The sequence below is a fragment of the Magallana gigas genome, chromosome 2, assembly GCF_963853765.1.
Source record: "Magallana gigas chromosome 2, xbMagGiga1.1, whole genome shotgun sequence".
Classification (NCBI taxonomy): Eukaryota; Metazoa; Mollusca; class Bivalvia; order Ostreida; family Ostreidae; genus Magallana; species Magallana gigas.
The window spans coordinates 28,829,610-28,856,442 of NC_088854.1; the positions used below are offsets into that span (position 1 = coordinate 28,829,610).

The window sequence follows — 26,833 nt, forward strand, 5'->3', positions numbered from 1 at the left end:
ACTCTATATATTTCTATGTAAAACATCGACCCCCATCGTGGCCCCACCCTACCCCCAGTGGTCATGATTTTCACAACTTTGAATCTACACTACCTGAGGATACTTCCACACAAGTTTCAGCTTTCCTGGTTGATTAGTTTCTGAGAAGAAGATTTTAAAGATTTACTCTATATATTCCTATGTAAAACTTTGACCCCCATTGTGGCCCCACCCTACCCCCGGGGGTCATGATTTTCCCAACTTTGAATCTGCACTACCTGAGAATGCTTCCACGCAAGTTTCAGCTTTCCTGGCTGATTAGTTTCTGAGAAGAAGATTTTAAAGATTCACTCTATATATAAATTCCTATGTAAAACTTTGACCCCCCTCCATTGTGGCCCCACCCTACCCCCAAGGGTCAAGATTTTCACAACTTTGAATCTACACTACCTGAGGATACTTTCACACAAGTTTCAGCTTTCCTGGCTGATTAGTTTCTGAGAAGAAGATTTTTAAAGATTTACTCTACATATTCCTATGTAAAACTTCGACCACCCCATTGTGGCCCCACCCTACCCCCGGGGGTCATGATTTTCACAACTTTGAATCTACACTACCTGAGGATGCTTCCACACAAGTTTCAGCTTTCCTGGCTTTCTGGTTCTTTGCCCTTGAAAACGAGTGTGGCCCTTAATTTTCACAACTTTGAATCCCCTTTGCCTAAGGATGATTTGTGCCAAGTTTGGTTGAAATTGGCCCAGTAGTTCTTGAGAAGATGTTGAAAATGTGAAAAGTTTACGGACAGACGGACGGACAGACAGACGGACAGACAAAATGTGATCAGAATAGCTCACTTGAGCTTTCAGCTCAGGTGAGCTAAAAATAAAAGTGAGATTCTAAAATTCGCAAGATGTGCTTCTCGCATTTTTACGCAGACAATAATTCCTCACGTTTAATAAAGAATCTACAGTACCTAAAAAAAGAGTGTGTAAAAATTTCAAACATCTGCAATTAATAGGTGCTAAGTATGCAGACAGACATCACACAAGGGTAAAACAGTAAACCCCCCTCCTTTGGAGCAGGGGTATAACAAAAGATTATATCAGCAAGGTAATTTGCCCCTTGTTTTAATAAGTTATTAAAACTTTTTTCAGCTGTTCTGCTCTTAAAAAGATCGGTTGCATATCAGAACTGATTATCTAACAAGAGGTTAAGATATCCTAAAGATTACCAACAATAACCAAAAATGGATGCCAATTAGTCCTCTAATGGACCAACTGATATGACCAAAAAAAATCAAAATTGGGAACTTTTTAAATGAAGTTCTTCCAAATAACTAAATTAAAATCAAACATGGATACTGTATCAAAAAAGCATGATATTGTAATTTTATAGCCTGAATTTACACTTTTTAACATCAAGCTTTAATGTATACAAAAACCAAGATTCCACCGTACGTCATCTAACATGCTGTTGTTTCCCCTGAAAAGAGCCATGAAGGTCCTGTTGCTGTAGTCAGTCATGGAGAGGCACGCCGCTGTGTGGTTGTTACAGTGAACAAAGCAAGACACGCATGGCTTCCGCTCAGTTGGATCTCCCACAAATCGACTCTTACACAAACTACACTGGCGGCCCTAAAAGAAATAAAAAGATCTGGTGCATGAAAAATTGAAGGAATTAAATGCATTGAAAAACTATGCATTAAAATTTGATATGAATGGTGCACAAGAGATAAAATGTAAAATGAATGATTTGAAAGTATTGCTTAATAGAATTACTATCAAATCATTTGTTTTGCTTCTAATTGAGATCTTACATGAAGCTGGCATACGGGTAAAAGTTTTAATAAAGATTCACATGAAAAAAAAATGTGGCAATAAACTTGATAAACTTGAGAATATAAAATCCCAGGCACCAAACTTTTGTAATAATTTCATAAAGTTTACAGCTGTCAAAAACATAGGTAATCACTGTAAAAATTGCATGCACAATGCATTGTTATGTATTTGTAAATATAATAGATACTATAAAAAAAACATTTAATCAATTACTTTATCTATCATTTTAATACATTATTATGATAATTGTTTTAATGAGGTATTTGATGTTGGCAAATTCACAAGTCTCTATTCAAAGGTCACCTCTGTTAAGAGGTCACTTTGGGTGCCTCCCACAGGTGACTACTTAATACAAGTTTGACTGTACTTACATGTACAAAAGGCTACATAAAATTAATCTTTAGATTTTCATCCCGTCTGCCCCTCTGAAAGTGGCCAGCCCCGATGTATATTATTTTATCTTAATAAAAAAAGCGCAAGAAAAATTTCAGGAAAAAAAATCGTTTGACTCTAGTCATGTTTGTTATCATAGGATACTCATGTCTTCATGCATTTACAGTTAAGTTGAAATAAAATGGAATTTAAGGATAACATATTGGTTTTCGTACTCATATTAGCATTAACAATTTAAAAAAGATAGAGCACTTGTTATTTCTAGAAAATGAACGTTTTAAAAAAAATAATAATAAATAAAATCTACCCACCCGCCTCATATTTTTTGCAAAACAGGATGAGAATCAAAATATTAAATTGCTTGTGGCCTTAACATTGTCCTGTTTGTTCTCAAATAATTCTGTATGTAATTTTTAACTTGTGAGTACAACTTTATTTTAAGTGTTCTTTCTTCGACATTTGTTTCCACATGTTTGCATCATGTTCTCAACATGCATTTGATAAATGGGCGGATCTATATAAAATGCACCAATCAGAATCTTTGTTGCAAATCACAATTGAAATACCGTAATCCGGTTAATATAATACGATCTTTACATGGGTACACATCCATTTGAAAGTGTCATCACTCAACGCAATGCTACATTGGCTGTGGCCTGTACTTTCATGCTAGATTTGCAATAATACTCACGCGTATGGTTTGAACATAGGAAATGAAATGTAATTAACCACCAGCTTAAATAACCACTTTACAGTAACCCATCATACATACCACAAAAAGGTTTGAAAGATTATATACTTCCAAAACAAACTCTCTCTCTCTCTCTCTCTCTCTCTCTCTCTCTCTCTCTCTCTCTCTCTCTCTCTCTCCCTACCTTGGTATGATTCATGCACTTGAGACAATCAGTAAGGCCCAACTCATTGGGACAGTTGCTGTTTCCATTACATTTGCATTCCTTTTCACACTGATCCCCCACATATCCAAAGTTACACTGACATCTGTCTGGTCGAATACATGTTCCATTCATACACTTCTTGTGGCAGTGGGGTTTACATTTTCCGCTTTAAAAGAAAAAGAAATTATATTTCAATATCATAACGGTTCTATTTTTCAAACTGTTTTTTTAAATTAAAAATACTGCATGTTTATCATGCACAGGAGCTTGTTTCTGTAATAAAAGTTCACCTCATATGTTTTTTACTACAAGAGTCAACTAATATTACAGAAGCAAGTGCATAGCTACATGTATAAAGTTAGTCTTTATATAGTTTTACCATTTTCTATATGTGTTTCACACTATTTATTCTACTCATTCTATTATATGACCAAATTTTAATAACCCTAGATATGTCCCAAAAAACCCAAAACAACCAAAAACTATTAGCACCCGAGTTAGTGTTAAATTAGAGTGGACTATACTAAAAACAGTTAATAGACCAGTTAAAATATGCTTGATATTATTACTGTATATAGGGGAAATAATTGCCCTGTTTTATTTTCGCCCCTTTCTCACTCATTGTCAATGGGCAAATTTAAGACTGGGTGAATTCCAATATCTCATACTATTTCTCTTAATTTAAACACAACTGTGCCTGGGTGAATTTCAAGACGGGGCAAAACTGTTTGCAAGGGCGAAAATTACATGGGGCAAATATAACCCTGTATACAGTATCTAGGTCACCTAATTACAGGTACTGTACATCATACCTGACAGCATCTTCCAGGTATCCTATTTTACAGGTACAGTTATAACTGGTTTCTGTGTCGGTGCAGTCTTGGCTCTCGTTATCACAGTCATGGTGAGTATTCACACACTCGTTCTCTGGGGGACAGGAAGTGTACGCCCAGATGGGGGCACCCTTGGACTTTTTGGTCCACAGGTTAACTGCAAAATATGTTCAATTTTGAAATAAATTTTCAAACCTTTTTTTTTTAAATTGCAAATAATTTCATGCATAGTTTAGGTGTTTTGGGTTTTTTTCTTCAAAATTGCTTAAATTAAACAACAGATTCTGTTATACAATAAACCATAGCAGCCTTTAAATCAAACGTAAAAATACCAATTTTAACCTTATTTTTTAATAATTAGACTTGTATTGTTAACTCAAGATATTATTAAGTAAATAAATGAAATTTCTTTAATAAGTTAGTTTTACCCTTATAAATACCCTTTATTGCCAGTAATTGCCCTTTATTGCCAGTAATAATTATTTAATCCCAAATAACCCTTATGTTTTCTTGGATAAATACACAGAATATGTACATAGATGTACAAGCACCACTATATTTTGATAATAAAGACAACCTTTGAACTTCTTGCATTTTGAAAAGTTAATATTTCCTTTACACTGAAAGTCAGACTAATAAAAATATTTTGCCAAGAGCAATATGCCTCATGGTCTATAAAATGCCTAATGATTGACAACTTACATGAACCAATCCTTAAAAACATAATTTGGTTACATGACCAAAAGTGAAACCAAAAATTTGTAATCTCTGTGAACATTTCAGCCTAAATCTACACATAAGTTTACTAATTGCATTTTGTGCCATGAAATCCATTGACAGAGATATTTTTCTGGGTTTTTTTTCAAAAAAAGCTACACATCTAAAACATGGAGAACAACACTGAGTGACACCCGCATTTGTTTACAACATGCATCTGGTCTATGTGCAAATGAAGTATAGAATGATTTGAAGTCAATTTGCATTTCTACCAAATTATTTTATCTTAACCTCTTTTACAGTAAAATATAAACCATGTATGTAAAATAATATGGAAAGGAATTATGTTTAGACCTTACAGATTTTAGATTAAAGCTTGATGAAAAAAATGCATGCACCAAAATAAAATTAAAGATTGACTATTTCACAGACACACAACTTACTGCTTGTATTTGCTAAGTATAAAAACAAACAAATAATTATAATTATGCCTTTCATCACTCGTTTTCATAATAATCTTAAATCAATTGTTTAATTAGAAAAGCTGCAATTATTAAACATTATTTTGGCGTTATATGTTCTCCTGCTCTCAATGTTTACTATCCCTGTATAACATACACAAAGCTGTAAGTGTACCATTTTTTAAAGATGAAGGAAGATACACGGGGTTTTACCGACAGTTCAGGTACATTTCTGATAACTATACTGTACATCATGCCATATATGACGTGTCAAACCGATCACATGATATAAGAATATATAAATCTTTCACATGATTGTTGTACTATCATGATCAAGCCATGTAATCAGCCTATATAAATATATCTCTCTGCGCTTACTTGGTCTGTATCCTTCGCTTTGTTTGATGTCATTCTCCAAACAAGATCCGACCCCTGTGGGATTATCTCTGCCTCCCTGCATACATATTCCCTCGCCAATATACCCAGCAAAGGCACACCAGCCACACCATGGAGCTTTGATACACTCGGCACATATCTGGTACTGTGAACAGGGGACAGGACACTTGTGAGGCTTCCCTTCCAGGATGACCCCACATTCCCCACCAACACAGTACAGTTTAATCAAGGCCTTATCAAAACACTGTAAATATAAAGAGAACAGCAGGATAATAAATAGTCCATGTTAACTCAACAATTGATTAATTAAGAAATAAAGCAGATTTTCATGATTCGCCTTGGCTTTTATATTTCTAAACAACATTTCACGACCTCAGAGGTTATTCTGCAACATTCGTCCCAACTTTTATATTTCTAAACAACATTTCTCAACCTCAGAGGTTATTCTGCAACATTCATGATAACAAGAAGTTTATTTCTATTCTACTAAGAGTTCCGACTATCAGTTGATCAGTTTATCTATAGAGAGAGGAAGTAGGACATATTTTCAAGCAAGATGAATCTGATTGGTTGAGACGGCTGTTCCGCATAACCCCAAAGGTTTTGTTAGTAATAGCATGTTTGTTTAGAAGTACATCGATCGCATTTGTACATTGTTAAAATTTGATATATGGATAATGAATGATTTGTTTTGATGGCAGGTATATTTTATAAACAAATTGAGTATGTAGGGCTAACTATCGCATGTGTCTCGGTGAAACCCAGACATATTGTTTACAATAAAAGATGAACATTATCGAACTTGTTTTTTTTTTTTTAAGTACAGTTCTGCTCAAATGGAAGTATGTCATATTTTTTCTTCAAACACATAAGAAAACTTTGCACTCATTTCAGCAGATTTATTGATAGCATGAGCTGTTTGGCTCCTTAAAATTGCCAACTTCCGGTTGTAAGATCCCTATATAGATGGCTCTCGAGCTTTGCTCGGCGCCATAAAAATCATAAGTTCATGTTAACATAACAATCAATTAACAATCAGTAATTCATGTTAATTAAACAAAAACTTAAATGAAAAACCTAAGTCCTAAAAAGTCACTCATGATTTCTCTCTGTTTTCGAATGGAATTGTTATTCACGAGATTAAGAAAAACAACTTTGTGCCTGCAGACTGACTGAATTAAAAATAATATTCTAATTGGTTCTTAGTGATGGTAACTGTCATTTTCATATATCATGATGTTTTGAAAGTAGTCGCACCTGTTTTTAGAGGCCACTTGTGGGACAATGACAAAGTGGCCGCTTAAGACAGATGGCCTCTTATTCCAGGTTTCATATTTTAATGAAGAAAAAACACTGAGTATATTCATTTTGGCTCTATTGCACAGATTTATTAATAGCATCTGTAATAGCCGCGTACAAGGAGATGGTGAATGCTGAATAAACAGCTATATTAATTTTAAATGGCCTTTTTAAGGTGGAAATACACACCTGGAAAAAGTCACTCAAATTAACAGGAAATTTTTTAATAATGAAAGATATAATGATAAATAAACTGTACAAAAGTCAAATGAGCGAAAAATTTGCAGTTTGAGGATAAAAAATAAATATCTAAAATAATTATTTTAGTGAGCAACAACAAAGCCCCTGCGGGATTCGAACTCGGGATGAACGGATCACAAGTCCGACACTTTATCCACTCGGCTATTGAGTAAGTTAGAGTTTTTATTCCGTAAAATCCTTTTAATGTGCCCCCCATAATTCGCCATTTTTTAAATGTTTCCGGTACAGTAAAATGTTATGTTATATTTTAGAAGAGTTGATGTAAAAATTATTTTTCACCTATTTATTTGATTTATTTGCACTCACTAGCAGTATATGACGTCAGAAGTGACACTATTCCTATAAATCAATCAAAATCAGTCAAAAATTGACATTTTTCTTATCTATTTATAAATGGTGTATATTGAGCGCATGCTTAAACAAGGAAAATTTTTTTGTCACTTATTAGCCTTGGCTAGATACATCTCTGATTAAAATATTTGGTTTGTTCAAGTATGCGCTCTATTTTTCATGAAAGAAAATCTGCTTGAAAACAAGCTGTTTTATGCTAAAAATGCAAAAATGGCGGGTAAAGGTTGTCTTTACGATGTCTTATTTTTAAATTGTGGGCAGTTGAATTAATATGAACTTTATGTAAAAACATCAAATATATATCTGTACAAAGAAAACAAAGAATTACAGTAAAATGATGATGTTCATTTTAGGGGCCATTTTAGGCCCATATCATATATAGTCTTTTAAGACTTGTCCAATGATATGAACATTTTAAAGTAAAAAGGACCCGGCTTTATCTTATTATCAATTTGTCATAAAATATTATACGCACTATAATGATAACGGAATCTAGCTCTTTGTGTCCAAGTGTGATATGTTTCCAATAAAATTTTAACATGTATGTAATGTTTTCAACTATCTATTTCTAGACATGCTAATTTCTACAATAATTGATTAATTTTTAAAATTTATTTTCTATTCTTCAGAGAAAGTCAATTTTATTGATAAAATTATGGTTTACTAGTTGGAAAATTACGAGATCCACCAATGCACTTCCAATGAGTTGACATGCTTTCATTTTGTTTTCTCCCTGTACTTCTGGTTTTGACTAAATCTAACAAGGCATTCATGAGAAAATTTGTTTTAGAATAACGTTTGAATAGGTAGATGAAACACAAAGCTTTTTAAAACTTTTTAGTTTTTTTTATTAATACGCATTTTTTTATTTGAAATACAGCACTGGACAGGTGCACGGTGAGGTTAAGAAATCCAAGCCATGTGCTGTGATGCGTGACTAATCCTGTCTGGCCAGCACTGTCGATAATTTGGAAAGTGATTTGGGAAGTCAATGTTTATACAAGCTACTAATGAGGGTCTAGCACGTAAAAAAAGTGTGAAACTCAATTGACAGGCGTAATCTTTTGTATTGATCGGGGTAACATCAAAATTTACTGTCTGGTTAAATGAAGCAAGATTAGTAGTATAACAGTGTTTTGTGGTAAAAACAGACTGTCCAGATTCGGAACACAGAATTCCGGTTAATGAGACAAAATAACGTATAACAAGAGGCTCATGGGCCACATCGCTCACCTGAGGACCAATAGGTATGATAAAGTCAGCTTAATGGAGTCATAATACAATCTGGACAATGTACATTAATACATGTAGATCCTGTATAAATAAAATCCATTTTTCCCCCTTGGAACTCGGAAAGCCCTGATTGCTGAAAATATTTACAAGAGCAGACTTTAATCACCGCTCCTGCACATATATAGGGACTCGACGTTATGCAGGCAGGGATGACCGCACACCTACGCAACTCAACAGGTACCAACGTTAATGCAAGCAGAGATAACGCAAGCAGGGATGACCTCACACTTGCGCCAACAGCTCAACCTAACGCAGGGAGTGCCGCACACTTGCACTAGAAAGGCCAGAACACCAGCAGGGATGACCATACACTAGTGCTCCGCCGCAACCACCACCAATACAAGCAGGTATGACCGCACACTTGTATCAATGCGATACAGGGCAGAAATGACCGCACATTCTGTATCGTTGGTTAGAAAAACACGAAGACTAGAAAGAGCAGGGATGTCAACACCCTCAATCTCTCCGTACCTGTTCAAGTTTAACCCCAAACAGTCACTCGTTGCAATGCAATAGACACTGTCCCTATATATGTGCCAGCCTAAAATAATTCATAGTATCTAAAAATTGGAAATCAAAAATAAACAAACTAATCCAGCCTAACCCAAAACTACTTATGCAGAACAACTTATATACATTGAATATTTATTATTGTATAAAAATAATCATCACATTAATTGGTTAACAGTGGATGCATTAATTAAAATAATCAAGAATCAATAAATCAAGGGCAATAACCCAAAACAGTAATACAAAAAGATTCTAATGAAAAAATAGCTGCCTGCTTCAATTTTATAGTCATATCACATGTTGAGTATTGCAGTTCTCAAAAAGATCCTTTACAATTGTTTATATATGGGATATTTAGCTACATCAAACTCTGAACCTTCTTGTGAGGCCGAAGAATTGTCCTGGAGCCAAAGTCTTAACAATTAAAAAGAATCATCTTGCTGATTAGTTTCTGAGAAGAAGATTTTTAAAGATTTACTCTTTATTCCTATGTAAAACTTTAACACCCCCCCCCCATGTGGCCTCACCCTACCCCCAGGGGTCATGATTTTCACAACTTTGAATCTACACTACCTGAGGATACTTCCCACAACTTTCAGCTTTCCTGGCTGATTAGTTTCTGAGAAGAAGATTTTTAAAGATTTACTCTGTATATTCCTATGTAAAATTTTAACACCCCCCCCCAATGTGGCCTCACCCTACCCCCAGGGATCATGATTTTCACAACTTTGAATCTACACTACCTGAGGATGCTTCCACACAAGTTTCAGCATTCCTGGCTGATTAGCTACTGAGAAGAAGATTTTTAAAGATTTACTCTATATATTCCTATGTAAAACTTTGACCCCCCATTGTGGCCCCAACCTAACCCCAGGGGTTATGATTTTCACAACTTTGAATCTACACTACCTGAGGATGCTTCCACACAAGTTTCAGCTTTCCTGGCTGATTAGTTTCTGAGAAGAAGATTTTTAAAGATTTATTCTATATATTCCTATGTAAAACTTCGACCCCTCATTGTGGCCCCCACCCTACCCCTGGGGGTCATGATTTTCACAACTTTGAATCTACACTACCTGAGGATGCTTCCACACAATTTCAGCTTTCCTGGCTGTTTAGTTTCTGAGAAGAAGATTTTTAAAGATTTACTCTATATATTCCTATGTAAAACTTCGACCCCCCATTGTGGCCCCAACCTAACCCCAGGGGTTATGATTTTCACAACTTTAAATCTACACTACCTGAGGATGCTTCCACACAAGTTTCAGCTTTCCTGGCTGATTAGTTTGTGAGAAGAAGATTTTTAAAGATTTATTCTATATATTCCTATGTAAAACTTCGACCCCCCCATTGTGGCCCCACCCTACCCCCGGGGGTCATGATTTTCACAACTTTGAATCTACACTACCTGAGGATGCTTCCATACAAGTTTCAGCTTTCCTGGCTGATTAGTTTCTGAGAAGAAGATTTTTAAAGATTTATTCTATATATTCCTATGTAAAACTTTGACCCCCCATTGTGGCCCCACCCTACCCCCGGGGGTCATGATTTTCACAACTTTGAATCTACACTACCTGAGGATGCTTCCACACAAGTTTCAGCATTCCTGGCTGATTAGCTACTGAGAAGAAGATTTTTAAAGATTTACTCTATATATTCCTATGTAAAACTTTGACCCCCCATTGTGGCCCCAACCTAACCCCAGGGGTTATGATTTTCACAACTTTGAATCTACACTACCTGAGGATGCTTCCACACAAGTTTCAGCTTTCCTGGCTGATTAGTTTCTGAGAAGAAGATTTTTAAAGATTTATTCTATATATTCCTATGTAAAACTTCGACCCCCCATTGTGGCCCCCACCCTACCCCTGGGGGTCATGATTTTCACAACTTTGAATCTACACTACCTGAGGATGCTTCCACACAATTTCAGCTTTCCTGGCTGTTTAGTTTCTGAGAAGAAGATTTTTAAAGATTTACTCTATATATTCCTATGTAAAACTTCGACCCCCCATTGTGGCCCCAACCTAACCCCAGGGGTTATGATTTTCACAACTTTAAATCTACACTACCTGAGGATGCTTCCACACAAGTTTCAGCTTTCCTGGCTGATTAGTTTGTGAGAAGAAGATTTTTAAAGATTTATTCTATATATTCCTATGTAAAACTTCGACCCCCCCCCATTGTGGCCCCACCCTACCCCCGGGGGTCATGATTTTCACAACTTTGAATCTACACTACCTGAGGATGCTTCCACACAAGTTTCAGCTTTCCTGGCTGTTTAGTTTCTGAGAAGAAGATTTTTAAAGATTTACTCTATATATTCCTATGTAAAACTTCGACCACCCATTGTGGCCCCACCCTACCCCCGGGGGTCATGATTTTCACAACTTTGAATCTACACTACCTGAGGATGCTTCCATACAAGTTTAAGCTTTCCTGGCTGATTAGTTTCTGAGAAGAAGATTTTTAAAGATTTATTCTATATATTCCTATGTAAAACTTTGACCCCCCATTGTGGCCCCACCCTACCCCCGGGGGTCATGAATTTCACAACTTTGAATCTACACTACCTGAGGATGCTTCCACACAAGTTTCAGCTTTCCTGGCTTTCTGGTTTTTGAGAAGAAGAATTTCTCGAAATTTTTCATTAATTTCTAATTATCTCCCCTTGAAAACGGGTGTGGCCCTTAATTTTCACAACTTTGAATCCCCTTTGCCTAAGGATGATTTGTGCCAAGTTTGGTTGAAATTGGCCGAGTAGTTCTTGAGAAGATGTTGAAAATGTGAAAAGTTTACGGACAGACGGACGGACAGACGGACGGACAGACGGACGACAGACAAAATGTGATCAGAATAGCTCACTTGAGCTTTCAGCTCCGGTGAGCTAAAAACTCTGTTCCCAAATAAAATCATATGTAAACTGAAGCGACTGGTTATCTGGCGTCCGGATATCTGAGACCCCACTTTATTTGAATCTACTTTCAGTGGAGCGTAAATGAAATAGTCATTGTTAGATTTTGCTTTGTGAATAAGTTACTCTTTAAGTTACTTCTTTGATTAAAATGAGGTTTGCATTTTCAGAAAATGAAACAGTACTATTAATTAGTGACTTCCAATACTTTTAGTTCTTTGATTGCAATGAACTTAGCACTGTGCCAGATGAGCTTACCTGCTGTTTGATGGAGCTCCAGACACAGCCACTAGATCCAGCCCCTGTCCCACTGGCTCTCTGACAGGACTCGCAGTCTGAGTACTCATCGCACCGCTTAGGGCACACACTGTGGTTGGTACACACGCCCCCAACAGCATTCTTTGCACACCTCCAGGTGGAGCTAAATCTAGTGTCTACTATTGGGAAGTTGTCTTCACCTAAAACATATGAGACAATGTGTTTAAAAGGAGGTATGGGGCACCTCCATGTTGCGATGATACTGTAAATTCCTAATTAAACGCGAGGAATTCATTTCCACGTAAAATCGTGATAAGCAATCCTTGCGGATTTTGAAATCTCGCTTTTATTTTTCAGACAAATTCAAACTATAGGAAATACTGACAAAAAAAATTGGTGATTGCGATTTTATGTTCTCGCGATTTGATACAAAACCGTGGAATCGCAGAATTAAGTACTCCCGTAAAATAAGGAATTTACAGTAATCTCACTATAGAATAATAATAAGTCTAACTTGATATATTTTATCTTCAGTGTTGTTGATGTATTTTAAGTTATAGCTTACTGCCTAGTGATCCATACATCATGAATTCAAGAACAATTCTATTATCTTTAAAAGGTCTTTCTAGTGAAATAGCATTTAATTACAAAATACTGGAAGTTTTAAAGAAATTTTATACTAATATCATAATTTGAATATGATGTACTTTTAGCAATGTTAGTATGTCAAATTGCCCTATACTAGGGATGGGACGATCCACCGATGCACCAGTGCTACACGGTATTTATTTTGACGATATTTGGATCGATACATTTACCATTAATACAACGATACCCAGCGAACTTTTTTTTAGCTTCATATATCGGCTATTTCTAGTCTGTGCGCCTAATATGAAAGTACAAAGATGGCGGAAAACCTCGTAAAGTTGTCAAAACTGTTAGGAAGCTAAATCTGGAGTGTGGACAATTTTTGGATTACTTGTTAATGAAAAAATAGTGTATATGAGACTAAAGTAATTTGTAAATTGTGAAACCCTCAGTTTAAATATAGCCAAGTAACTTTGGACATGCGGTAATACATCGACAGATTGAATAAATTTTTAACCCTTATTCATGTTTTCATTTAGTTGCAATGAATCGTGATATGCATCGTATCGCATCTCATGTATCGTGATATGTACCGAATCGGCTAAGTACAGAATCGTCCCAGCCCTACCCTATACCACGTTAAAAATTTCAATACAATTTGAAAGAGAAATAAAATGAGTTTATCATTAGGGAGAAAATTGCAAAAGTCGTTGGTTTTTGTAGTCAATAGTGAAGAAAAAACAGATAATTGCACAAAACAAAATAACAAAAATGCTATAATTCTTCAATCCCAATCTAGATAAAAGTAGATCCTTCTTGCTTCCATATTTCATATATGTCACACCAATATATTAAATATGAGAGAGTGAAGGATTTAATTTCAACAAAATTACTTAAATTCAAAATGATGAATAGATATCCATCCATGGTAAAAACATCTTATGCATTAAATTAATTTTTATATCTGATATGATATAATTTTTTTTTTATCTTTACTTAAAATTTGATTGGATGTCAACTACACAAAAAAGTGTATGTAGACCATACATATTTCTTGTGTCTCAAACCCTCTCTTTCACTCAAAGCACATGCCTTGTTGTATGCAGTTGGTCCAGCTACATGCCTCGTTCTGCAAGCAGTCTGTACATTGACTAAAGCTGCATTCTTGATAGCCCTTGCAAGAGAATCCAATGGGCGACTCACTGTTGATACACGATGATGACGGGCCATCTATGAACCACTTACAAGGCTGTAGAAAAAAAGAGTAAGCCTGTCAAAAACTGAGTTGGAATTCCTTGTTTTGCTTGGAATGAGGGATTAAGGAGACGTGATGACCAACAACTCACCTTCAGATCTGACTTAAACTTTGACATATGATATTAATGGCCATAATCTAACATTAGTGAAGAAAGAAACCAAGTCAGAAAATAGAATTTAGTTTTTCTTACACAAAAGGTAGAAAATGATATTACTTATCACATGTATATTACAATTTGAGAAGAATTGACATTATTGTATTTTTATAATCTACTTTGAAGAGAGGAAAACTGCAATTTCCCTTGTATTCCTATTGTAAATGTACCTGCATGTATTTTGAAATGGCCCCTTAAAAGAACCAGATGATAGATTTTTATGAAACAGCTGAGTTGGTGTTTATTATTCATAGTAAAAAAAAGTAAGAGTGTTCCATCGTAGTTTTCATATTATTCATAGTAAAAAAAGTAAGAATTTTTTACATCATAGTTTTCACCCAAAAAACAAATCTGCCTCCTAAGAAAGGGACTAAACAGAAGATTTTTACAAGATTTGGTTTAAACATTTTCAGATCTTTTCGATATATTTGGCAGTCTGAAGGCTGAAAGTCTACAAAACTCCTAACAAGAGGCCTACAGGCCTTATCAGTCACCTGAGTACCATAGCTTCATTCTGGAGTATAAAAGAATATAAAATATGGTACCGACCACCCCTCGCCCCTACCTGAAATCTTGCAACAAGGACTATGAAAGCTGTAAATTTTGTGAAAAACTTCGTTGAGTGAATGACCAGATATTTAAAGGGAACTAGACATGATTTCTGATGAAAATTCTATTTTTGATTTTGATGTATTAAATAATTTACTTGTGTATTTTGAATGATTTACCAAAATCTGAATGTAAGAAGTCATGTTACAAGCGAGACACAGAGGAAAGAAGTTGATGTACGTTATGTAAACAAAACTCGAGTCTCTGTAACTTACATGTGACTGGTTATTTGACTTTCAAATTTTGACAGGGCATTAAAATCATCCATATTGACCATTCTAGACATTAAAAATGAAAAAATAAATTTTGAAAACATTGAGCTCAAATCGTGTCTAAGTCCCTTTAAAAGGAACAAGTCTCTAATGATAGGAAATAATTATCGTAAAATTCATTTACTGTCAAGATAGCTTTTATGTGTATATTTTTTCGTTTATAAATTAAAAATGGCTAGTTTACATGTTTTACCAAAATACCCCCCTTAATCCCCCTTGACTGAATTCTTGCCTCATGAGCCAAAGGCTTTCATGATATCTTAACTTTGAAACAGCTTTATTCATTCTCTTTTCTAAATATGTATTCATCTCCTTCATTGAAATTCCACATCAAAGCAAAAGAATAAGACCTTTACACATAATATACCAACACCCTCAAGTAGAAGTCAAAAATGTTGAATTGTTAATGCACAACGCATGACAGCAGACAACAACCGACGACGATGGACAAAAACCAATTGCATTATAAAACAAAATCTTGAGTGCTGTCAGGTCAACAACAATATGAGTAATTTATTGTTGAAATTGAACTGGGATCTTAATTAACAAATATTGTAATTGGATGTATTGATGAACTACGTACACTAAGAAAATGTGGATGCTTAGTCATACAAGTTTGACAAGTTTGATAGGTGCTGCAGACTGTTTGGTTGATCCATGATACATCACAAGCTTGTCCACCAGAGCAGGTGCTGTGCATAAATACATAAATATATTAACATACAAAAACAAGTATTACGTATCCATTTGACCACTCTTGTAACAAACAAACAATTTACAAGTCTATAGAACCCTTGCCTACTTTTAAAGGTCTGGCAGCACAGCTGAAACAACAATCCAGTTGTTTCCAGATTTGACAGAGAGAGGGCAGATTAATCTGCATTCAGCAGAGCAAGGGATGTTAGCATTTCCTCAAATTTTTTTTACTTGAAACTCAAATTTTGACAATTAAGTGCTCATCAGTGCTCACTCCTCTGAACAAAACTCTGAATTATTGACATCTAATTAGTTAAGATGTATTTTTACTGCCCACCCCCCCCCTCCCCAATTTTTAAACAATTTTGATTCTGTTGATACAGCTTCTGATGAAATCAAATCTCTGTCTCACTTGTTTATAACTCAAATTGTTTGCATATGAATAAATGCACTCCTTCAAAATAAAGCAGTTACCAAATCATAAAGTGACTTTATTCAAATCTGGTACCTATAATAAACAATGTGTGTGTTGTTTAATCATGCCTTATTTCATACTTTAAAGGTTGACAATATGTGGATTATGTTGTGACTGATGAGTGGCTTACTTCAGGATTGATCAAAACAAAATACTGCAAAGACTAATGGCAGACTTGTAAATAGTTGTAATAACCCCTAAATAAATATATAGAAAAATTTGGTTGTTCCTTATTTATGCAACATACCAATTATCAACAAAAGTTTTAATTAACACACTTAATTCACTCACTTTATATTGATAATTGAAGGAGTGAACATCTATACAGGAAACTTGCCTGCTGTTAAATCCTTTTTTCCATGTGACTGCAGTGACATGGAGGATAAAGATTGCTTTTTTGTGCTTTTATTGGTATTTCACATCCATCAATGCACATAAATTTTAAATATATTTTCTGCAATGATTGCTGCTTGTAAGGTGTCACTACAGTGTTAATTTTTACTAGACAAAGTATATATTCTTACCAAAATTGCGCAACTACAGAATAAAAATTCAAAACGAGCTTCTGAGAAAAATCCTCTCGACATCTTTTTAAACAACACTTCATATACAATCTAGTAGCAAAAAACACACAAATCATCCAGCAAGGCATGAGACTTAATTTGTTTACGTCAAAGTTACATATGTGCTTAAAAATCAAGCATGGGCCTTTTAACACATTCGGAAACTACTCGCATCAAAATTCAAATGACCTCACATTTTTACAAAACTGGGATGGTCAGACATCTTATACATTGTTTTTCACATAAGAAAAAATCAGCTCTGATCACAAGTGGAAACGCCCCGAATTTGTTTGCCCCGGCCATGTTTTAACGTGAACCTTCAGTGAATTACTGTAGTGACACCTGCATTAAACCATCAAAGTAATCATTTTATTTTTTCAATACATGTTTTTTGTGATCTAACCTATCTGATGCCTTTTCGACACACTTCCCAATGCCCTCGGCAACACAGAAGTCACATCCTGTTGTCTGCAAGCAATCCATCTGCGTTCCTGCAGTCTGGCAAAAGGTCTCCTTTGGACTAATGACAACCACTTCACTGTAGGTGGTGCCATCGTAACCACCTACCACATAGACTCTGTCTTTCAAGCGAATGGAACTTGCTGCTATCAGAGAGTTTGTCCTGCTTCGATAGGTCTCTAAAATGATATCAGCATCATGAAAGTGTTGCAGAAGATACACATATTCCCTACAGACAACCACAATTTATTTGAGCTTTGCCTTTTCACATGCCAAACAGCTCTATAGGAAATTTTAACATTCTTTTTTTTTTTTTAAGTATTATTCTGGAAAATCATATGGACATTTGCTGTTTTACTTTGGTAGGATGGTCTTTGCTTCTTGAAAATAAAACTAAATATAGGTGTTTGCAAACCCCAAAAAATTGTGATTTGAGAATTATAAAAAAATTTAAGGACTAGGGAATCTGAAAAACATGTCTGCAGGCTATATCGGAAATTAATAATGCAAATGATTATTTGCATTATGATATTTAATATATTCCTAAAGCATTCCTTGAGGTAATATCTCTTCAAATAATGAGGAAAACATAGGTAATGATAAATCAACAAGAGGCCCAGGGGCCACATCGCTCACCTGAGCAACAATTGCCTTTATTCTGATCAAATTAGCATTACAGTATCAAAATATCTTGACAACTAAGTACAGTAGATCTTGCTAAAAAAAAAAAGGTGAAAATCTGCCAATTTTTATCCACCTCTTTCTTTTGGTAAATACCAAGCCCCTTTTGTTGTTGTACCTGTAAGATGATTTTTCTCTATTCCTATATACCCCCCCCCCCCATTTTGTTGCCCCACTTTTATCTAGGGTATCATGGTTTCATCAAACGTATATCTGCATAACCTGTGCTTTCACACTAAGTACTGAGTTTTGGACGGAAAAACTTTCCCAGAATATTTTTAAAGATTTTCTCTATATATTCCTATGTAAAAATTCAAACCGCCATCACGGCCCCGCCCTACCACTAAGGACTGTGATTTTGAATTTACACTACCCGAGGATGCCTCTACAAAATGTAAAGCTTTCCTGGCCAAATGGTCTTTAAAAAGAAGATTTTTAAAGATTTTCTCTATATATTCCTACGTAAAAATTCATCCCCCAGTGTGGCCTCACCATACCACTTGACTATTATTTTAACAAACTTGAATCTATACGATTTGGAAATGCTTCCACTCAGATTTGGGTTTTCCTGGCCTAATAGTTTTGAGAAGAAGATTTTTTAGAGATTTTCTCTATGTATAAAAATGTATCCCCCATTGTGGCCCCGCCCTACCCCCAGGGACCATGATTTGTACAAACTTGAATCTACATTATCTGAGGATGGTTACCCACTAATTTGAGCTTTCTTGGTCAAATAGTTTTTGAAAAGAAGATTTTTAAAGATTTTCTCTATATATTCCTATGTAAAACTTGATCCCCAAATTGTGGCCCAACCCTACCCCCGGGGACCATAATTTGAACAAATTTGAATCTACACTACCTGTGGATGCTTCCACTCAAATTTGAGCATTCCTGGCCTAATAGTTTTTGAGAAGAAGATTATCTCTATATATTCCTATGTAAAAATTCATCCCCCATTGTGGCCCCACCCTATCCCCGGGGACCATGATTTGAACAAACTTGTATCTAAACTACCTGAGGATGCTTCCAATTTAAATTGAGCTTTTCTGGCCTAATAGTTTTTGAGAAGAAGATTTTTTAAGATTTTCTCTATATATATAAAAATGTATCCCCCACTGAGGCCCTGCCCTACCCCCAGGGACCATGATTTGAACAAACTTGAATCTACATTATCTGAGGATGGTTACCCGCCAATTTGAGCTTTCTTGGTCAAATAGTTTTTGAAAAGAAGATTTTTAAAGATTTTCTCTATATATTCCTATGTAAAACTTGAACCCCTAATTGTGGCCCCACCCTACCTTCAGGGACCATGATTTGAACAAACTTGAATCTACACTACCTGAGGATGCTTCCATTCAATTTGAGCTTTCGTGGCCTAATAGTTTTTGAGAAGAAGATTTTTAATATATATTCCTATGTAAAACTTAATCCCCCCATTGTGGCCCCACCCTACCCCCAGGGACTATGATTTGAACAAACTTGAATCTACACTACCTGAGGATGCTTCCATTTTAATTTGATCTTTTCTGGCCTAATAGTTTTTGAGAAGAAGAGTTTTATAGATTTTCTCTATATATTCCTATGTAAAACTTGATCCCCCCATTTTGGCCCCACCCTACCCCCGAGTACCATGATTTGAATGAGCTTGAATCTACACTACCTGAAGATGATTCCATTATTATTTGAGCTTTTCTGGCCCAATAGTTTTTGAGAAGAAGATTTTTTAAGATTTTCTCTATATATTCCTATGTAAAACTTGATCCCCCAATTGTGGCCCCACCCTACCCCCGGGAACCATGATTTGAACAAACTTGAATCTACACTACCTGAGGATGCCTCCACACAAGTTTCTAGTTTTTGAGAAGAAGATTTTGGGAAAATACCAACAAATTTTCAATAATTTTCAATTATCTCCCCTTTAAAGAGGGCGTGGCCCTTCATTTGAACAAACTTGAATCCCCTTCACCTAGTGGGGCTTTGTGCCAAATTTGGTTGAAATCTGCCCAGTGGTTCTTGAGAAGAAGATGAAAATGTGAAAAGTTAACAACGACGACGACGACAACGGACAAATTGTGATCAGAAAAGCTCACTTGAGCCTTTGGCTCAGGTGAGCTAAAAAGCTCAGCGAGACGAGGCATCACCCTCTGAGACAAGACCACCTTTATTATACAGCTTACTCTATTTGTATTGAAATCGCTTATTTTTAAATTTCGTCTATTTTGAAATAGAAAAAAATCTCCCGTTTTTGTCTCTCATATTCTTTGCATTGATTTTAACGGACATAATGAAATCGGCTATTTTAAAATATTGCTTATATTGAAGCCACTGATTGGTCCCCAAAGGTGATAATTAGTTGTTTTTATAACGGTTATATTGAAGTACTCCCTGGCGGCTGTAGTCACGATTGGTGAGAGTAATTATGCCAGACTGACCGGTTGATATTCAAAGGTGTGAATTAAGTTCTCATCATGTGTGTTTTTATACTTCTATTAAAAAGTAAAATTTATTCACTGCTGAATTTTTTGTTTTTATGTATACGGATGTATTGAGGCTAGACGTAATATGGAAACCCCACGGAAAAGAAATACCTTATCTCCGGATGCTAAATACAAACTAGTTATGGCTATTGATGAGAGGACAAAGCCTAAATTCAAAATAGCCAAGGATTTTGAGATTATCGCGAGTACACTTACGATGATATACAAGCAGCGTTTAGCAATATTTGAAGCGTTTGAGTCAGGCAATTTTTCTCTAAAACGTAAAAGAATGCGATCAGAGATTATGATGAGGTTTAAGATAGTAACAAAATGAAACTTACAAAACTTTTGGATATAATTTTAATCAAACTTTCAAGGACTAATGTTTCATGTAATCTGTTCATTGTAATAGATAAATGATGACCAAATAATTTGTTCGGGTTTGGTTTTCTATGCTTACATCAGGATTGAACTTTCAAAAATGGCAACTTCACATCAGTCAATTTCGCTTATATTGAAATACGGATATAATGAAATAATTTGCATGGTCCCCTGAATTTCAATATATCTGGAGTAGGCTGTATTATGAAAATCATAGTTAATGGTCTTTAATAAAATATTGGATACTGAAGTGTGGTTGGACAAAATAACATAAAATCATATGATACAACATAGGTAATCACAGATTACAAAGCTCACCGAGACGATACATCACCCGTATGAGATATTACCTTTATGAGACCAGCTTTATCATATTATATGAAAATCATACTTTATGATCTTGGATATTCATGGATTCTGTTTTGACACAATATCATATATCATATGTTAAAAAATTGTATGATAATCATATGTTCATTATGTTAATCAAAACAATAATAAAAAATTAAATATTGCATCTTATCATATTTACAATATATATCTTATAATAAAATAAAATACCATAATAAACACTGATGAGATATGATATTGTAACGTATGATATGACATTATTTTGTGTTATACATTATTGTATTTGATCACATAATACTATATCATAATACATAATACAATATAGTATTTTATTACAATATCATATTACATAATACATCATAACATTGAAACATATGATATTATATTGTATAGTATAGTATGATATTGTATGATTCTGTATCATTTTTGATACATAATACGATATTGTATTATATGACACAATATAATTTGATACAACATTGTATCATATCAAATGATAAAATATTATGTGATAAATTAAAATATTATATAATACAATATTATATTAATATGTTGTATCATATGATACAATAATATATATTACAATATCATATAATACAACTTCATGTGATATGATAATATATCCTATTTATAAACCAATATCATATAAAATAACGTGTTATTAAGATATTATATAATATTACAATATCATACAATACAATTTCTTGTGATATAATTCTATATTACAGAAACCAAAATCATATTATACAATATCGTATGTTACAATATTATAGAATATACAATATTGTATCATAGGATATTATATTATATTTTGCAATATCTTATGTAATAGTATCATGTAATAAAAAAACAAATTAATAATACAATATAATATTATACAATATTGTATCATAATATACAGTACTATTCATAACAATATCATGATACAATATCATATAATAAAATACCAAAAAAAATTGATACAATATCACATTGTATCATATAACTTTTTATAATATAACATGATATTAAATTGTATCATATTAAACAATATTGTTTCATATCATACAATACTATATCATAGGAATCATGTTATATCATTTATCAACACACACATCTATCTATTGAGCAGGTTTGAGTGAGATAGATTTCTTTAGCATCTTTGATAATTGAGATCGGGCTCTGCATCTGAAGCAACCTCTGCGTTTCATTTATTATAAAGTTAAATCAACTATGCAAGCTATCATCTATAAAACATGTTACCTGTTCCATAAAACTAAACCTCATCCAGTATCCGAAACCTATGGCTCAGATTCAGCATTCAAGCCTGTCAGGTGCATCAGTATCATAAGACGCATCATCCATGCAAGTTTGGTGAAGTTCGGACCAGTTATAACTAAGATATCATCAGAGGAGGGCACTAGCAATTAAAACCTTAACCTCCTCCAGCATCCGCAACCTATCCCCATCTATGCCTGTCAGGTGCATCTGTATCATAAGACACACCATCCTTTCAAGTTTGGTGAAGTTAGGACCTGTAATAACTACGATATATTTTTTAGCATCCTTGATAATGGAGATCAAGCTCTGCATCTGAAGCTACCTCTGCAATTCACTAATATTACAGTTTAATCAACTATGCAAGTTTGAAATAGTACTATTATCTATTTAACGTGTGACCTGTTCCAAAAAACTTAACCTTATCCAGCATCCGAAACCTATGGCTCAGACTCAGCATTCAAGCCTGTCAGGTGCATCAGTATCATAAAATGCACCATCCATGGAAGTCTGGTGAAGTTAAGACAAGTAATAACTAAGATATAATCATCAGAGGGCACCTGTTCCAAAACTTTAACCAGTTTTTATTTAAGGTCCAGCTAACATTTCATGAATCCATTGTTTTTTAAACAAGACTTCAATATCTTTGATTTTTCAACTATTTTTAATATTTCCTCTGTCTTTTTTTTTAAACCTAAATCATTTTAAGGAGATCATATGGTGGCAAACAGAGCGATGGACAGAAAGAACGACAGAAGACAATATGCCCCAAGATCTTTAATGTAGGCTTCATCAAAATCACTTTAAAAATCCTCAAAATGCTTTCTACAGAACTTTACCTGATGTTGGTTTCTTCGATAGATATTTATGCCATGTGCTACAATTGAATCTGAATAACGACATATGTTCGGTCGTCTGCCCCAGATTCCCCATTCCACCAATTACCAGCATTCCTTCCAGCGCGCGCACAGCAACATGAAAAACTCGAGGAATTGCCTTTAGACAGAAAAATATTGTAAGCATAAAACTCATTAAAAGGAAAGTATCTCTTAAAATTGAATCTAACACAAAGTTTTTACAACTTAAAAACTCAACCTAGTCAGGATTTTTTAATAGGTTTAAATACCCATAATTGCGAAAGTAAATTTTATTTTTTACTTATACCTGTTCTGGGCCTTGAACATGGACGAGGTAGGCCTGTTTTTTCTCCGTGTCATACATAAAAGTATCGTTTGAGACATCAAACTTAAATTGTTTGAAAGCCATTCCGCCATGGATGTATATCATGTCCGTGTCTGGGTCATACACTGCGCTGTGGCCATACAAACCTAAGCAACAAAAAAAGAACAGAGAACCGATAATATGTTATTGTTCATAGGTCCTAATTATAACAGGAAGCCTGGGGGCCACATTGCTCACCTGAGCAACAATAGGCAACTAAAGCTTAGACTGTCTTTAGAGTATCTAATACATGTACCAGATATCTAGTCTAAACAACTTAACAGAGTATATCTTGATTTTCAAAGATTTTCAAATTTTTCCCATACTTATTTTCAAGTAAAACATTGAGCTCCTTTTGTTGTTAGAATTTTTTAAAAGAAGAAGAATTTTAAAGAATTTTCTATGTAACAATTCAACCCTTGCCATTCTTCACCAGGGGATCATGATTTGACAAATTGATTCTACACTACCTTATCATGCTTTCAAACAAGTTTTAGCTTTTCTGACCGATTTGTTTTGGAGAAGAAGATTTTTATAGATTTTTCTCTATATATTCCTATTTAAAAATTAACCTCCCTTGTGGCCCCACCTCACCTCCAGGGATCATGATTTGAACGAAGTCATAATTACTCAAACATAAGATACTTCAACACAAGTTTCAACTTTTCTGGCCAACTGGTGTTTGAGAATACAATTTGCAAAGATTTTTCTCTACATATAGGAATATCCCCCATTGTGCCTAACCCTATTCTTGAAGATCCTGATTTGAACAAAATTAAATCTACACTGCCTGAGGATGCCTCCACACAAGTTTTAGCTTTTCTGGCCAATCGACTTGAAAATTTGAAATCCTCTCTCTCTCTCTCTCTCTCTCTCTCTCTCTCTCTCTCTCTCTCTCTCTCTCTCTCTCTCTCTCTCTCTCTCTCTCTCCTCTCTCTCTCTCTCTCTCTCTCTCTCTCTCTGCTGTAGCTCTCTACTGACCTAATGGCAAATAAGTGTGGTTGTTTCTGCTCCAGGCTGGCTGGTTGTCTTCATCAATTATGTTATAGATGTAGACATCACTAGAGAAGTACCTCTTGGAGGAGATACCTCCAATTACCACCAGGTACCGCTCCTTGACCAAGGTCATTGTATGTCCAGCCACTGGGTTGAAATCTTCAGGTACCTGTGATAGCAAAGTGTCACAGTACTGATACTTTATGGCTATTCATCTTCTTGACAAGGAAAACAACTCAATTATAATCTTTTTTTCTTACGGTGTTCATATTAGAAATAATTTTTTTTTTAAATTCTTTAAAATTATAATCATTTCAATAAGAGAAGCTATTGAATAGAGTAGAGACTTTATGCATTTGTTAATGGATTAAAATTTGAAAAGGATAGCATATTATTATAGGTTATTAATGCTGGTTGTTGGATGAATATTTGCCTTAGTCTAATAACATACATGTTTACTAAACTGCTTTACAAGGCAGTCTATTGTTTTTTAACTCTCCCCCACCTACCACTTTTCTTTTTTTTTTTAAATCTACCATTTTAATAAAAATCTGTTTGTATTTTTGATAGATAACCATTTTGGAAGCCATTGTTGTCTGAAAATCATGTCAGATACCCAAAATGATTCTTAAAAACTTACAGAACCATAAATTACAATTGAAAGATCAGCCATTTTTGGCATAGCACTACAGGAGCCAGATGGAATGCTGCAGAGCGCTCCAAAAATTTCTTGATAAATCCGTAGGTTTAGCATGTTTTTTTCCTGTGAACTGGTTCTTAAAGCTTGCTTCGATCACCAAAGCTCTGCACTTCCCATTAGTTATTAAAACATTTTCCAGAAAGAAATAATAAAAACTGAATTCCCTGAACATGTACTGGGAATTCATTACAAGTGGATACACAATAACCTTTTTTTACAGTAAATTGATATTTACATCAAGTCTTGTCCACACTCTTGCTCCAGTAGAGAATTTCCAGAATTCGTTGGTCGCTTCAAAGGCACCTGCCTTGTTCTTCACAATCCCTCCATATACATAAATTTCTTGGGAAACAGGGCTGCACACAGCTTGGTGAAAATATCTGAAAATATAAATTAGAACTCTTACTTCAACCAAAACTAATGGAACATTTTGACCAGAAAAAAATCCTCTTTTCAAGGATTTTCAAAGTTTAGAATTAGAAATCAAATTATCTTAAATATCTATTTTACTCATACATAAAAAATCTTCTTTTTTTTACTGCATCTGATAAATCCTGCAGGATTCTAAATTGGATACAAAAATTTGAATTCAATTTAAATTTGTTAGCAAAATTTGATGGGAAAAGTTAAGACAATCATGATGAAAGACAACTTTGTTTTAATCTTGAAAAAGGGCAGCAGGCATATATTACCAAGAATCTTTTTATGCTTATTCATCTTTATTTCTCCACCAATTACAAATAGTGCATTAGAATTTACCATGACTCTCTACAAACTACAAATAGTACTTTAAAATTGTACAATGACTTTCTACAAACTACAAATAGAGTATTAAGACCGTACTATGACTCCCTACAAACAGATAGTGCAATGGAATTAGTACATGTATCATCATACCAGTTCTCTCATTCTAGTGGCTATTATTAAGGTCAGACAACATGTTCCTCTAGCATTTTTTTTGTATCTCCTCACAAAAAAGAGTTCCAATAAAAATTATAATTTTTATAATTATTTTCAGAATGATTAAAATTTACTTATAAATGAGAATATGCCTAGATGGCCGAGTGGTTAGAGCCTTGCCACTCACTGCCAGGAGCGTAGTTTCCAGAGGTCGCGAGTTCAAAGCCTGGCCCCGGTCGAGAGAGAGTTCCAAACATTTAACAAATTCTTGGAAAAAGTTATATAAAATTGAGGAACGTGTCTTCTAACCTTAAAGTAAACTTTAAAAAACTTCCCTATATCCGAGAATTTGCCATATCTGTGTTCGTACTAAACGAGTTTTATTGCAATCACTAC

The 26,833-nt window shown here is 34.6% G+C and overlaps 1 protein-coding gene across 1 annotated transcript in view; it reads right to left on the minus strand.

The window, feature by feature from the left end:
• The window catches only part of LOC105325693 (multiple epidermal growth factor-like domains protein 8), a 93,456-nt gene that overhangs the window by 12,451 nt on the left and 54,172 nt on the right, over window positions 1-26,833 (minus strand). The window contains exons 21-32 of the mRNA XM_034448320.2: window positions 25,773-25,917; window positions 24,823-25,006; window positions 23,785-23,948; window positions 23,460-23,616; window positions 17,418-17,652; window positions 15,864-15,972; window positions 14,080-14,236; window positions 12,400-12,599; window positions 5,496-5,757; window positions 3,919-4,096; window positions 3,086-3,272; window positions 1,437-1,613 (exon numbers count right to left, since the gene is read on the minus strand). Of these exons, the coding sequence (XP_034304211.2) occupies window positions 1,437-1,613; window positions 3,086-3,272; window positions 3,919-4,096; window positions 5,496-5,757; window positions 12,400-12,599; window positions 14,080-14,236; window positions 15,864-15,972; window positions 17,418-17,652; window positions 23,460-23,616; window positions 23,785-23,948; window positions 24,823-25,006; window positions 25,773-25,917 (2,155 nt within the window). The remainder of the gene's footprint in view (window positions 1-1,436; window positions 1,614-3,085; window positions 3,273-3,918; window positions 4,097-5,495; window positions 5,758-12,399; window positions 12,600-14,079; window positions 14,237-15,863; window positions 15,973-17,417; window positions 17,653-23,459; window positions 23,617-23,784; window positions 23,949-24,822; window positions 25,007-25,772; window positions 25,918-26,833) is intronic.